Source organism: Echiichthys vipera (genome assembly GCF_963691815.1).
Source record: "Echiichthys vipera genome assembly, chromosome: 5".
Taxonomy (NCBI): domain Eukaryota; kingdom Metazoa; phylum Chordata; class Actinopteri; order Perciformes; family Trachinidae; genus Echiichthys; species Echiichthys vipera.
The window spans coordinates 167512-182500 of NC_139830.1; the positions used below are offsets into that span (position 1 = coordinate 167512).

A 14989-nucleotide genomic window follows, 5' to 3' on the forward strand; every position below is an offset into this window, starting at 1 on the left:
AGTCGTGTTCTTGTGCTCGTTCTCCTTCCTGCTTCCTGTTTCCTGCTTCCTGTTTCCTGTTTCCTGTTTCCTGTTTCCTGTTTCCTGAAAACTCAGGAACCCGGTTCAGAACCTTGAGTTCAGATAAAACGATTATTATTTAAGATTCTTTTAAAGAAGAGAACAAACAGACGTCACTGGGTCTTTAAGCAGCGGCGGTGAACCAGGCCACGCCCACAGGAGACCCTCAGGCTGCGACGCCAAGAGCCCGTGGGATGGTTCTGGAAGGCCGTCCGCGTCCCCCCAAACCGCCGCTGCTTAAAGTCCTGAACCTGCACAACAGGAACGGTTGTCATGGTGATACATTTACAAAGTCGTTCCCAAAACAACCTGCAACAGTGGAGCGGTTTACAGAGACCCCCCCCCCCCCCCCCGGTCCACCTGGCCCCTCAGGACCAGGTGGACCCGCGACACCCTCAGATGAATGTTTGTGATTAAAGACTCGTCTGGTCCTCGAGGTTCTGGTCTCGTTTTTTTATTTAAAACTTTATTTAAAACTTTATTTCACAGCAGCTCAAAGACAAAAGTGTGACAATAAAGTTTAAAGAGAACGTCCACGTGTCCACTGAGCCCAGAACGCCTCAGACCTGGTCCCGCTGACCCAGATTCTACGTCCAATGAGTCTGTGCAGTCTGTGGTGACCCACAGGAGGCCCGGGGCCCAGGGGGGGTCCTGGAGGAGGCCCGGGGCCCAGCAGGGGTCCTGGGGGAGGCCCGGGGCCCAGCGGGGGTCCTGGAGGAGGCCTGGAGCCCAGCAGGGGTCCTGGAGGAGACCCGGGGCCCAGCGGGGGTCCGGAGGAGGCCCGGGGCCCAGGGGGGGTCCTGGAGGATGCCCGGGGCCCAGGGGGGGTCCTTGGGGACGGCGGTTCTAGACCATCCCGCTCCACTGCAGCGAGGTGTACAGCACGGGTCCGTCCGCCCGCGGCGAGCACAGCAGGACGGTCTTCTTGACGTTGGAGCCCAGACGGGCCACAGCCAGGACGTCCAGCAGACCCACGGACCGCTCCAGGGACAGACACACGGCGATGAAGTGGGCGTGGAACCGCAGGGGGTCACCTGAGGGAGACGGAGACCACGTCACCGAGACGCCGTCACCGTGACGCCGTCACCGAGACGCCGTCACCGAGACGCCGTCACCGTGACGCCGTCACAGAGACGCCGTCACCGAGACGCCGTCACCGAGACGCCGTCACAGAGAGTTCAGTTTATTCAAACCACAGAAAACAACAGATCACTGAAACACGTCCTGATCCTTCTGGACCTGATCCTTCTGGACCTGATCCTTCAGGGTCTGATCCTTCAGGGTCTGATCCTTCAGGACCTGATCCTTCAAGACCTGATCCTTCAGGACCTGGTCCTTCTGGACCCGATCCTTCAGGACCTGATCCTTCAGAACCTGATCCTTCAGAACCTGATCCTTCTGGACCTGATCCGTCAGAACCTGATCCTTCAGGACCTGATCCTTCAAGACCTGATCCTTCAGGACCTGATCCTTCAGGACCTGATCCTTCTGGACCTGATCCTTCAGGACCTGATCCTTCTGGACCTGATCCTTCAAGACCTGATCCTTCAGGACCTGGTCCTTCAGAACCTGATCCTTCTGGACCTGATCCTTCAGAACCTGATCCTTCTGGACCTGATCCTTCAGGACCTGATCCTTCAGGACCTGATCCTTCAGGACCTGATCCTTCTGGACCGGATCCTTCAGGACCTGACCCCAGACCTTGTGTGGACACTCACCTGGATAAACCAGGAAGTCTCCTCCGAACTTCCCGGCGGAGGTCAGGTAGAAGCCCCGCCCCCTCAGGTCCCTGAACACCTGGTACCTGACGTCATCGCAGCGCGGCTCGTCCTGCCCTCTGATTGGTCGACCGGCCCGCAGGAAGGCCCGGGCCTCGGGACAGTAGGACAGCCCCGCCCTCGCCGTGCTCAGCTGGACCGCCATCGCAGAGCGGGGGAAGGTAAAGCTCCGGTTCAGGGCCTCCAGGCGGCCGCGCAGGGCCTCGTCTGCGGCCTCGGCTCCAGACCCTGAGAGGACCAGAACCAGAACCAGAACCAGGTGTGTTAGAGAGCGCAGGTCCAGGCGGCGCAGTGACAGCGTGTGACTCTCACCTGTGTGTGATGATGTCATGGCGCGGAGCAGTGCTGACTTCCTGTCCTCCATGGCGAGGACGCTCTGCTCCTCATAACTCCGCTGCTGCTCCTGCTGCACCTGCACACGGAGCTCCGCCCCCCCAACGTCCTGCAACCACAACCAACCGGGTCAAACTAACCGGGTTAAACTAATCCGGGTTAACTAACCGGGTTAGCAGCAGGTGAACTAACCTGGTTGTCCGCCGCAGCAGCGCGGCGCTCCGTCAGCAGCCGCTCCTCCTCCGGCAGCAGCAGCAGCGGGCGGCCCAGGCGGACGTTCTGTCGGGGGGTCCGGGGCAGTGACCCCAGCAGCGCCCCCACCAGGCCCTGGGCCCTGGCTGCCCGCAGGTCCTGCACCCTCCACAGCAGGGGGGCGGAGTCACACAGGCTCACCGCCACAGCACCAGAGTCCTCCTCCATCACCGCGACCTGTGACAAGAGACCGTCAGGGACCATCAGAGACCACCAGGGACCATCAGAGACCATCAGGGACCATCAGAGACCATCAGAGACCATCAGAGACCATCAGAGACCATCAGGGACCATCAGAGACCATCAGAGACCATCAGAGACCATCAGGGACCATCAGAGACCATCAGAGACCGTCAGAGACCATCAGGGACCATCAGAGACCATCAGAGACCGTCAGAGACCACCAGAGACCATCAGGGACCATCAGAGACCAACAGGGACCATCAGGGACCATCAGGGACCATCAGAGACCATCAGAGACCACCAGAGACCATCAGAGACCATCAGAGACCATCAGGGACCATCAGAGACCATCAGGGACCATCAGGGACCATCAGGGACCATCAGGGACCATCAGAGACCATCAGGGACCATCAGAGACCATCAGGGACCATCAGAGACCATCAGGGACCATCAGGGACCATCAGAGACCATCAGAGACCATCAGGGACCATCAGGGACCATCAGGGACCATCAGAGACCATCAGAGACCATCAGGGACCATCAGAGACCACCAGAGACCATCAGGGACCATCAGGGACCATCAGAGACCATCAGAGACCATCAGGGACCATCAGAGACCATCAGGGACCATCAGGGACCATCAGAGACCATCAGAGACCATCAGGGACCATCAGGGACCATCAGGGACCATCAGAGACCATCAGAGACCATCAGGGACCATCAGAGACCACCAGAGACCATCAGGGACCATCAGGGACCATCAGAGACCATCAGAGACCATCAGGGACCATCAGGGACCATCAGGGACCATCAGAGACCATCAGAGACCATCAGGGACCATCAGAGACCACCAGAGACCATCAGGGACCATCAGGGACCATCAGAGACCATCAGAGACCATCAGGGACCATCAGGGACCATCAGAGACTATCAGGGACCATCAGAGACCATCAGGGACCATCAGGGACCATCAGAGACTATCAGGGACCATCAGAGACCACCAGGGACCATCAGGGACCATCAGAGACCACCAGAGACCATCAGGGACCACCAGAGACCATCAGGGACCATCAGAGACCATCAGAGACCATCAGAGACCATCAGAGACCATCAGAGACCATCAGGGACCATCAGAGACCATCAGGGACCATCAGAGACCATCAGGGACCATCAGAGACCATCAGAGACCACCAGGGACCATCAGGGACCATCAGGGACCATCAGAGACCATCAGAGACCACCAGGGACCATCAGGGACCATCAGAGACCATCAGAGACCATCAGGGACCATCAGGGACCATCAGAGACCATCAGAGACCATCAGGTCACAGGTAACCATCACCTGTGTGACGTCAGCTGTGACGTACCTGTGCGCACGTGCTTCCGGTCTCCATGTCGCAGTTTTCGCGTCAAACGTTTGAACATCAACCGTCTTCAGCGCCTCTCGCGCGGATCACGGGCGCCGCCATTTTGTGTTCTGTGTTTACTGAGAGCAGCCGCGGGATTGGACGAGCGCGGACACGTGACGGCCGCGTCACCGCTGGACGTGATTCCGCCAGAGGAACTAGTTCCGGATTAAAACCCGGAAGTGACGGAACACGAACACGAGCGCGTCTGTTTGTTTAATAGACTTTTACTGTGGAGGTCTGACCGGAAACACGTCACAGAGCGGAAACACGTGACGGGGAATCAGCCAATGAGAGTCGGGTTAAGTTTTAATAAATAATAAATTAATATTCAACACTTTCAACATGAGAAACAAAAGTTAAATCGTTTAAATTCAAAAATACTTTAAAATAAAAATGACTTTTTCATTTCTAATTGTGTTTAATTTAAGCAGCTTTTTTTTTTTTGATGAATGATTTCATTTATTATTTGAGATGATTTTGATTCATTTCTCAGTGATTTGTTTTTATTTTTACCAGAACTTTTGTTTAAAGTGTTTATGTTTAAAAAATTAGTCTTTAAAGATTTACACTGAAATTAAACAACAACAACACGAACAACAACAACAACAACAGGAACACGGACACGAACACGAACACGAACAACACGAACACGAACACGAACAACAACACGAACAACACGAACAACAACACGAACACGAACAACACGAACAACAACACGAACACGAACACGAACAACACGAACACGAACACGAACACGAACACGAACACGAACAACACGAACAACAACACGAACACGAACAACACGAACAACAACACGAACACGAACACGAACAACACGAACACGAACACGAACACGAACACGAAAAACACGAACAACACGAACACGAACAACAACAACAACAACACGAACACGAACACGAACACGAACAACACGAACAACACGAACACGAACAACAACAACAACACGAACACGAACACGAACAACACGAACAACACGAACACGAACAACAACAACAACACGAACAACAACAACAACAACAACAACAACACGAACACGAACACGAACACGAACAACACGAACAACACGAACACGAACAACAACAACAACACGAACACGAACAACACGAACAACACGAACAACACGAACACGAACACGAACACGAACACGAACAACACGAACAACACGAACACGAACAACAACAACAACACGAACACGAACACGAACAACACGAACAACACGAACAACACGAACAACACGAACAACACGAACACGAACACGAACAACACGAACAACACGAACACGAACAACAACAACAACACGAACACGAACAACACGAACAACACGAACACGAACAACACAAACAACACGAACACGAACAACACAAACAACACGAACACGAACACGAACAACACAAACAACACGAACACGAACAACACAAACAACACGAACACGAACACGAACAACACAAACAACACGAACACGAACACGAACAACACGAACAACACGAACACGAACAACACAAACAACACGAACACGAACACGAACAACACAAACAACACGAACACGAACACGAACAACACGAACAACACGAACAACACGAACACGAACACGAACAACAACAACAACACGAACACGAACACGAACAACACGAACAACACGAACAACACGAACACGAACAACAACACGAACACGAACACGAACAACACGAACACGAACAACACGAACACGAACACGAACAACACAAACAACACGAACACGAACACGAACACGAACAACACAAACAACACGAACACGAACAACACGAACAACACGAACACGAACAACACGAACACGAACAACACGAACAACACGAACAACACGAACACGAACAACACGAACAACACGAACACGAACAACACGAACACGAACAACACGAACAACACGAACAACACGAACACGAACAACACGAACACGAACAACACGAACACGAACACGAACAACACGAACAACACGAACACGAACACGAACACGAACAACACGAACAACACGAACACGAACAACACGAACAACACGAACAACACAAACACGAACAACACGAACAACACGAACAACAACAACACGAACAACACGAACAACAACAACACGAACAACACGAACAACAACAACACGAACAACACGAACAACAACAACACGAACAACACGAACAACAACAACACGAACAACACGAACAACACGAACAACACGAACAACAACAACACGAACAACACGAACAACAACAACACGAACAACACGAACAACACGAACAACACGAACAACACGAACAACACGAACAACACGAACAACAACAACACGAACAACACGAACAACAACAACACGAACAACACGAACACGAACAACACAAACAACACGAACATAAACAACAACACGAACACGAACACGAACAACACGAACACGAACAACACGAACAACACGAACAACACGAACAACACGAACAACACGAACATAAACAACAACACGAACACGAACACGAACAACACGAACACGAACACGAACAACAAGAACAACACGAACAACACGAACAACACGAACAACACGAACAACACGAACAACACGAACAACACGAACAACACGAACAACACGAACAACACGAACACGAACAACACGAACACGAACAACACGAACACGAACACAAACAACAACACGAACACGAACAACACGAACACGAACAACACGAACACGAACACAAACAACAACACGAACACGAACAACACGAACAACACGAACACGAACACGAACACAAACAACACGAACAACACGAACAACAACACGAACACGAACACGAACAACACGAACACGAACACGAACAACACGAACACGAACAACACGAACAACACGAACACGAACACGAACACGAACACGAACAACACGAACAACACGAACAACACGAACAACAACACGAACACAAACAACAACACGAACAACACGAACACGAACACGAACAACACGAACACGAACAACACGAACACGAACACAAACAACAACACGAACACGAACAACACGAACACGAACAACACGAACACGAACACAAACAACAACACGAACACGAACAACACGAACAACACGAACACGAACACGAACACAAACAACAACACGAACACGAACAACACGAACAACACGAACACGAACACGAACACAAACAACAACACGAACACGAACAACACGAACAACACGAACAACACGAACAACAACAACACGAACAACACGAACAACACGAACACGAACACAAACAACAACACGAACACGAACAACACGAACAACACGAACAACACGAACACGAACACGAACACGAACAACACGAACACGAACAACACGAACAACACGAACACGAACACAAACAACAACACGAACACGAACAACACGAACAACACGAACACGAACACAAACACGAACAACACGAACAACACGAACAACAACACGAACACGAACACGAACAACACGAACACGAACACGAACAACACGAACACGAACAACACGAACAACACGAACACGAACACGAACAACACGAACAACACGAACAACACGAACAACAACACGAACACGAACACGAACAACACGAACACGAACACGAACAACACGAACACGAACAACACGAACAACACGAACACGAACACAAACAACAACACGAACACGAACAACACGAACAACACGAACAACACGAACACGAACACGAACAACAACACGAACACGAACACGAACAACACGAACACGAACAACACGAACAACACGAACACGAACACGAACAACACGAACACGAACACGAACAACACGAACACGAACAACACGAACACGAACACGAACAACACGAACACGAACAACACGAACAACACGAACAACACGAACACGAACAACAACACGAACACGAACAACACGAACACGAACAACAACACGAACAACACGAACAACACGAACACGAACAACACGAACAACACGAACAACACGAACAACAACACGAACAACACGAACAACACGAACACGAACAACACGAACACGAACAACACGAACAACACGAACAACAACACGAACAACACGAACAACACGAACACGAACAACACGAACACGAACAACACGAACAACACGAACACGAACAACAACACGAACACGAACACGAACACGAACAACACGAACACGAACAACACGAACACGAACAACACGAACAACACGAACACGAACAACACGAACACGAACACGAACAACACGAACAACACAAACACGAACAACACGAACAACACGAACACAAACAACACGAACAACACGAACACGAACAACACGAACAACACGAACACGAACAACACGAACACGAACAACAACAACACGAACAACAACACGAACAACACGAACAACACGAACACGAACAACACGAACAACACGAACAACAACAACACGAACAACAACAACACGAACAACAACAACACGAACAACAACAACACGAACAACAACAACACGAACAACAACACGAACAACACGAACAACACGAACACGAACAACACGAACAACACGAACACGAACAACAACAACACGAACACAAACAACACGAACACGAACAACACGAACACGAACAACACGAACAACACGAACACGAACAACAACACGAACAACAACAACACGAACAACACGAACACGAACAACACGAACAACACAAACAACACGAACACGAACAACACGAACACGAACACGAACAACACGAACACGAACACGAACAACACGAACACGAACAACACGAACAACACGAACACGAACAACACAAACACGAACAACACGAACACGAACAACACGAACACGAACAATACGAACAACACGAACAACACGAACAACACAAACACGAACAACACGAACACGAACACGAACAATACGAACAACACGAACACGAACAACACAAACAACACGAACACGAACAACAACACGAACACGAACAACACGAACACGAACACGAACAACACAAACAACACGAACACGAACACGAACAACACGAACACGAACACGAACAACAACACGAACACGAACACGAACAACACGAACACGAACACGAACAACACGAACACGAACAACACGAACACGAACAACACGAACACGAACAACAACAACACGAACACGAACAACACGAACAACACGAATAACAACAACACGAACACGAACAACACGAACACGAACAACACGAACAACACGAACACGAACACGAACAACACAAACAACACGAACACGAACACGAACAACACGAACACGAACAACACAAACAACACGAACACGAACACGAACAACACAAACAACACGAACACGAACACGAACAACACGAACAACACGAACAACACGAACACGAACAACACGAACAACACGAACAACACGAACACGAACACGAACAACACAAACAACACGAACACGAACACGAACAACACGAACAACACGAACAACACGAACACGAACACGAACAACACAAACAACACGAACACGAACACGAACAACACGAACAACACGAACACGAACACGAACAACAACACGAACACGAACACGAACAACACGAACACGAACACGAACAACACGAACAACACGAACACGAACAACACGAACACGAACACGAACACGAACAACAACAACAACACGAACACGAACACGAACAACACGAACAACACGAACAACACGAACACGAACACGAACAACACAAACAACACGAACACGAACACGAACAACACGAACAACACGAACACGAACACGAACAACAACACGAACACGAACACGAACAACACGAACACGAACACGAACACGAACAACACGAACAACACGAACACGAACAACACGAACACGAACACGAACACGAACACGAACACGAACACGAACACGAACACAAACAACACGAACAACACGAACACGAACAACACGAACACGAACAACACGAACACGAACACGAACACGAACAACACGAACACGAACAACAACACGAACAACAACACGAACAACACGAACAACACGAACACGAACAACACGAACACGAACAACATGAACACGAACAACACGAACACGAACACAAACACGAACAACACGAACACGAACACAAACAACACGAACACGAACAACACGAACACGAACAACACGAACACGAACACGAACACGAACACGAACACAAACAACACGAACACGAACAACACGAACACGAACAACACGAACACGAACAACACGAACAACAACAACAACACGAACACGAACACAAACAACACGAACAACACGAACAACACGAACACGAACAACACGAACAACACGAACAACAACAACACGAACAACAACACGAACAACACGAACAACACGAACAACACGAACACGAACACGAACAACACGAACAACACGAACACGAACACGAACAACATGAACACGAACAACATGAACACGAACACGAACAACACGAACAACACGAACACGAACAACATGAACACGAACAACATGAACACGAACACGAACAACACGAACAACACGAACACGAACAACAACAACACGAACACGAACAACACGAACACGAACACGAACAACACGAACAACACGAACACCAACAACACGAACAACACGAACAACACGAACACCAACAACACGAACACCAACAACACGAACACGAACAACACGAACAACACGAACACGAACAACACGAACACGAACACCAACAACACGAACAACACGAACACCAACAACACGAACAACACGAACAACACGAACACCAACAACACGAACACCAACAACACGAACACGAACACGAACAACACGAACACGAACAACACGAACACGAACACCAACAACACGAACACCAACAACACGAACACCAACAACACGAACAACAACACGAACACGAACAACACGAACACGAACACGAACAACACGAACACGAACAACACGAACACGAACAACACGAACACGAACAACACGAACAACACGAACACGAACAACATGAACACGAACAACACGAACAACACGAACACGAACACGAACAACACGAACAACACGAACACGAACAACACGAACAACACGAACACGAACACGAACACGAACACGAACACGAGTCCACGGCCCTGAAACAAAACCACTGTTTATGAATCAACTCCAGAATTAAAACAGGTTTCAAACTGAAGCATAATCATAATAATTATGTGTGTTTGTTCCTAATTTAGACTTAATAATTATTATTATAGAGTTAGCGTGTCCCCCCCGTGTCTGCGTGGGTTCCTGGTTTGAATCCCTCCTGTGTGGAGTTTACATGTTGTCCCCGTGTCTGCGTGGGTTCCTGGTTTGAACCCCTTCTGTGTGGAGCATGTTGTCCCCGTGTCTGCGTGGGTTTTCTCCGGGTTCTCCGGTTTCCTCCCACAGTCCAAAGACGTGCAGGTGTTGGGTTCATTGATGACTCTAAATCACCCGTAGGTGTGAATGGTTGTCTGTCTCTGTTCGTCTCTATGTGTCCTGTGATAGACTGGCGTCCTGTCCAGGGTGGACCCGCCTCACGCCCGATGTCAGCTGGGATCGGCTCCAGAACCCCCCACGACCCTGACCCCGGGATAAGCGGTTGAAGATGAATGAATGAATGAACTCTCCTGCATCAGAGCCACTCTCTGGGGGAGTTCACAGAAAACCAGAGGTCCTTGAACGTCACATGAAAAGAACACAAATGATGAAAACTGCTTTTATTTTGAAAGGAACACTGGCTTCAGCATCTGTACACACGTTGCATAGCAACAGGGCTTCGGTGGGCGTGGCCTCCTCGTATGGGGTGTGGTATCCCGCGGTGGGGGCGTGGTCTCTTCGTATGGGGCGTGGCCTCCTGCAGCGCCCTCTACTGTCCGACCTGCAGCTGCTGCAGCTCCTTCAACAGCTGATCCTCCTTCTGCAGCTTCTCCAGCTGCAACACAACAGACACACACAAACACAACACACAGACACCACACAGACACACAACACACACACACAACAACACAGACACACAACACAGACACACAGACACACATACAACACACAGACACACAACACAGACACACAGACACACAACACACAGACACACAACACAACAAACACACACACAACAACACAACAAACACACACAACAACACAACACAACAGACACACAACACACAGACACAACACAACAAACACACAGACACACAACACAGACACAACAGACACACAACAACACAACACAACAAACACAACACACAACACACAGACACACGACACACAGACACACAACACACATACAACAACACAACACAGACACACAACACACACACACACAACACACACACAGAAACACAACACAGACACACAACACACACACAGACACACAACAACACACAGACACACAACACACACACACACAACAACACATACAACACACAACACACAGACACACAACACACACACAACACAACAACACAGACACACAACACAGACACACAACACAGACACACAACACACAGACACACACACACACAGACACACAGACACACAACAAACACACAACACACAGACACACAACAGACACACAACACACAGACACACAAACACACACAACACAGACACACAACAAACAACACAACAAACACAGACACACAGACACACAACAAACACACAACACACAACAACACAACAGACACACAACACACAGACACACAACACACAACACAAGACACACAATACAGACACACAACAACACACAGACACACAACACAACACATTCAGAGTAAAGTGCTGACTCAGTCTTTTACAGCTTCACTAAAACAGATAAATAATAAATAAATAAATAAATAAATAAATAAATAAATAAACATGTTTGTGAATCTTCACCTGATTCTTCTGCAGAACTTTTCCAGACGCCTGTTGATCCTTTAACTCCTCCATCGCTTTGAGTTTCTGACACACACACACACACACACACACACACACATCAGAGAGCAGCACACACACACACACACACACACACACACACACACACACACATCAGAGAGCAGCACACACACACACACACACACACACACACATCAGAGAGCAGCACACACACACACACACACACACACACAAATCAGAGAGCAGCACACACACACAAACACACACACATACACACACACGTAAGAGAGCAGCACACACACACAAACACACACACATACACACAAATCAGAGAGCAGCACACACACACAAACACACACACATACACACACACATCTGAGAGCAGCACACACACACACACACACACATACACACACACGTAAGAGAGCAGCACACACACACACACACTAGTGTTGTCACGATACCAAAATTATGACTTCGGTACGATACCTGCCTAAAATATCTCGATACCGATACTGAAACGATACCACGGCAGAAAACTAAAACATCAGCAAAAGTAATGGAATAAAATATTAGATGACAAAATGTGGAACTTAAAATTATTTATTTTTATTCATTACAACACTTAAACTTAAAAAGTCAAAATAAATATAGAGATTTTTGTCAAAGCTGCAGAACTTTATGCTTATGCTTCAATTCTACTAATATTATCATCATTATTTCAGGCTGATAGTTAACTTAGCTGCCAATGTGGTTACAAGCATCTCTGTGTCCAAAAAGACGAGTGTCTCGTGTTGTTTATTTGTCTCGTTTGCTCTCACAGATTATTTAATGACCTGATTTTCCATTTAAAGCTCAGTGTGTAGTAGAAAAAAAGTAACAGCACATTAACTACAATTCTATTCAGCATAAAAATAATTGTAAATCTGGCAATTCATAAAATAAGATAATACTTTATTCGTCCCACAAAAGGGAAATTTGCAATTAGTATTTTAAGTTGATAAAATTCAAACCTTGTATTATCAGCCTGCAAACTGCATCAGTGCAGTAAAGTCTAACACAACTGAGCCAGACCCGGTGGAGGTCTGTGCTCTTACCATACCATTTTCTAATCATGTAAATTACAATATATCTTGTAAATTTTTGACAATAATGTGCATGCTATGATTATATTACCAGCACCGGTTGACTTAAAATGAGTGTTGTTGTTTATCATACTTGTGAACACCAGCGCATGTTATGGTAAAGTTCCTGTCACCAGTGTGAACGCTGCGTTAGCAGACAGAGATATGTGGAACCACACCGGACTGTTAAACAGCTTCTCCCCTGACGGCCTCCTGCAATTCTGATGGGAGAACAGTTCGCTTGACTTCATCCGGGGGATATTTAACGTTATCTATTGCTAACCTGCAGCTCTTTGAACTCTCGGTGCAAATCGGGGTGTCTGTCCGCGAGATGCTTCGCCAGGTTGGACGTGTTGCCTTCCTTGGTCATCACCGACTTATAGCATCTCTTACATACGGGCCTTGTGGTGTCCGTGGGCTTGCCCTCGCTGTCTGCAACGTGCGTCTGCTCTTACAACAAGCCTCGGACGGTCGGCAGGAGCACTCGTGAGACTTTCGGCCATGTCTGTCTCGCTCTGCTCTGTGACTGTCCGTCACCGTAAAGCCACGCCCACTCCGTCTGCAGGCAGCGAGGAAGCAGAGAGAAGCTGCACAGACACGCTGTCGCAGAAAATTCACAAAGTACCGATACTAAGAAAACGTTCTTAACGGCTGGGAACCGCGGTACCTTTCTAGTATCGGTATACCGTGCAACACTAACACACACACACACACACACACACACACACACATCAGAGAGCAGCACACACACACACACACACACACACACACACACACACACAGACACACACACACACGCACACACACACACACAGACACACACACACACACACACTCCTCACCTTCTTTAAGTTCTTTATCTTCTTGTCCGTCTCCGGGTCGCCGCTGCTCGGCTCTGATTGGCTGCTGTCGCTGACGGGGGCGGGGTCAGACTGAGGTTCAGGCTCAGGCTTCGCCTCCTGCGGAGAAACCGTAGCGTTAGCGTGTTAGCATGTTAGCGTGTTA

General features: G+C 48.4%; 2 protein-coding genes across 2 annotated transcripts in view; both read right to left on the minus strand.

Annotated features, from left to right (window-relative positions):
• Positions 1–602: 602 nt before the first annotated feature.
• tsen34 (TSEN34 tRNA splicing endonuclease subunit) lies at positions 603–4074 on the minus strand. Its single transcript, XM_083913569.1, has 5 exons — positions 3974–4074; positions 2364–2600; positions 2151–2280; positions 1779–2066; positions 603–1094 (listed from the first exon to the last, which is right to left on the minus strand). Exons 1-5 carry the CDS (start codon positions 3998–4000, stop codon positions 907–909), a joined length of 870 nt encoding a protein of 289 aa, XP_083769695.1. The 5' UTR covers positions 4001–4074; the 3' UTR covers positions 603–906.
• A 7615-nt stretch (positions 4075–11689) lies between these two features.
• eif2a (eukaryotic translation initiation factor 2A) overlaps positions 11690–14989 on the minus strand; it is a 21788-nt gene continuing 18488 nt past the window's right edge. The window contains exons 14-16 of the mRNA XM_083914609.1: positions 14827–14943; positions 12861–12926; positions 11690–11919 (exon numbers count right to left, since the gene is read on the minus strand). Of these exons, the coding sequence (XP_083770735.1) occupies positions 11854–11919; positions 12861–12926; positions 14827–14943 (249 nt within the window). The 3' untranslated portion in view covers positions 11690–11853. The remainder of the gene's footprint in view (positions 11920–12860; positions 12927–14826; positions 14944–14989) is intronic.

What these genes read in the sequence shown, in the direction of transcription:
- tsen34 (XM_083913569.1), bottom strand. Translation starts at nt 4,000, where the DNA reads ATGGAGACCGGAAGCACGTGCGCACAG. An exon ending in CATGACATCATCACACACAG is followed by an intron (nt 2,067 to 2,150) that starts GTGAGAGTCACA and finishes TGGTCCTCTCAG; the next exon opens with GGTCTGGAGCCGAGGCCGCA. An exon ending in AGACTTCCTGGTTTATCCAG is followed by an intron (nt 1,095 to 1,778) that starts GTGAGTGTCCAC and finishes CGTCTCCCTCAG; the next exon opens with GTGACCCCCTGCGGTTCCAC.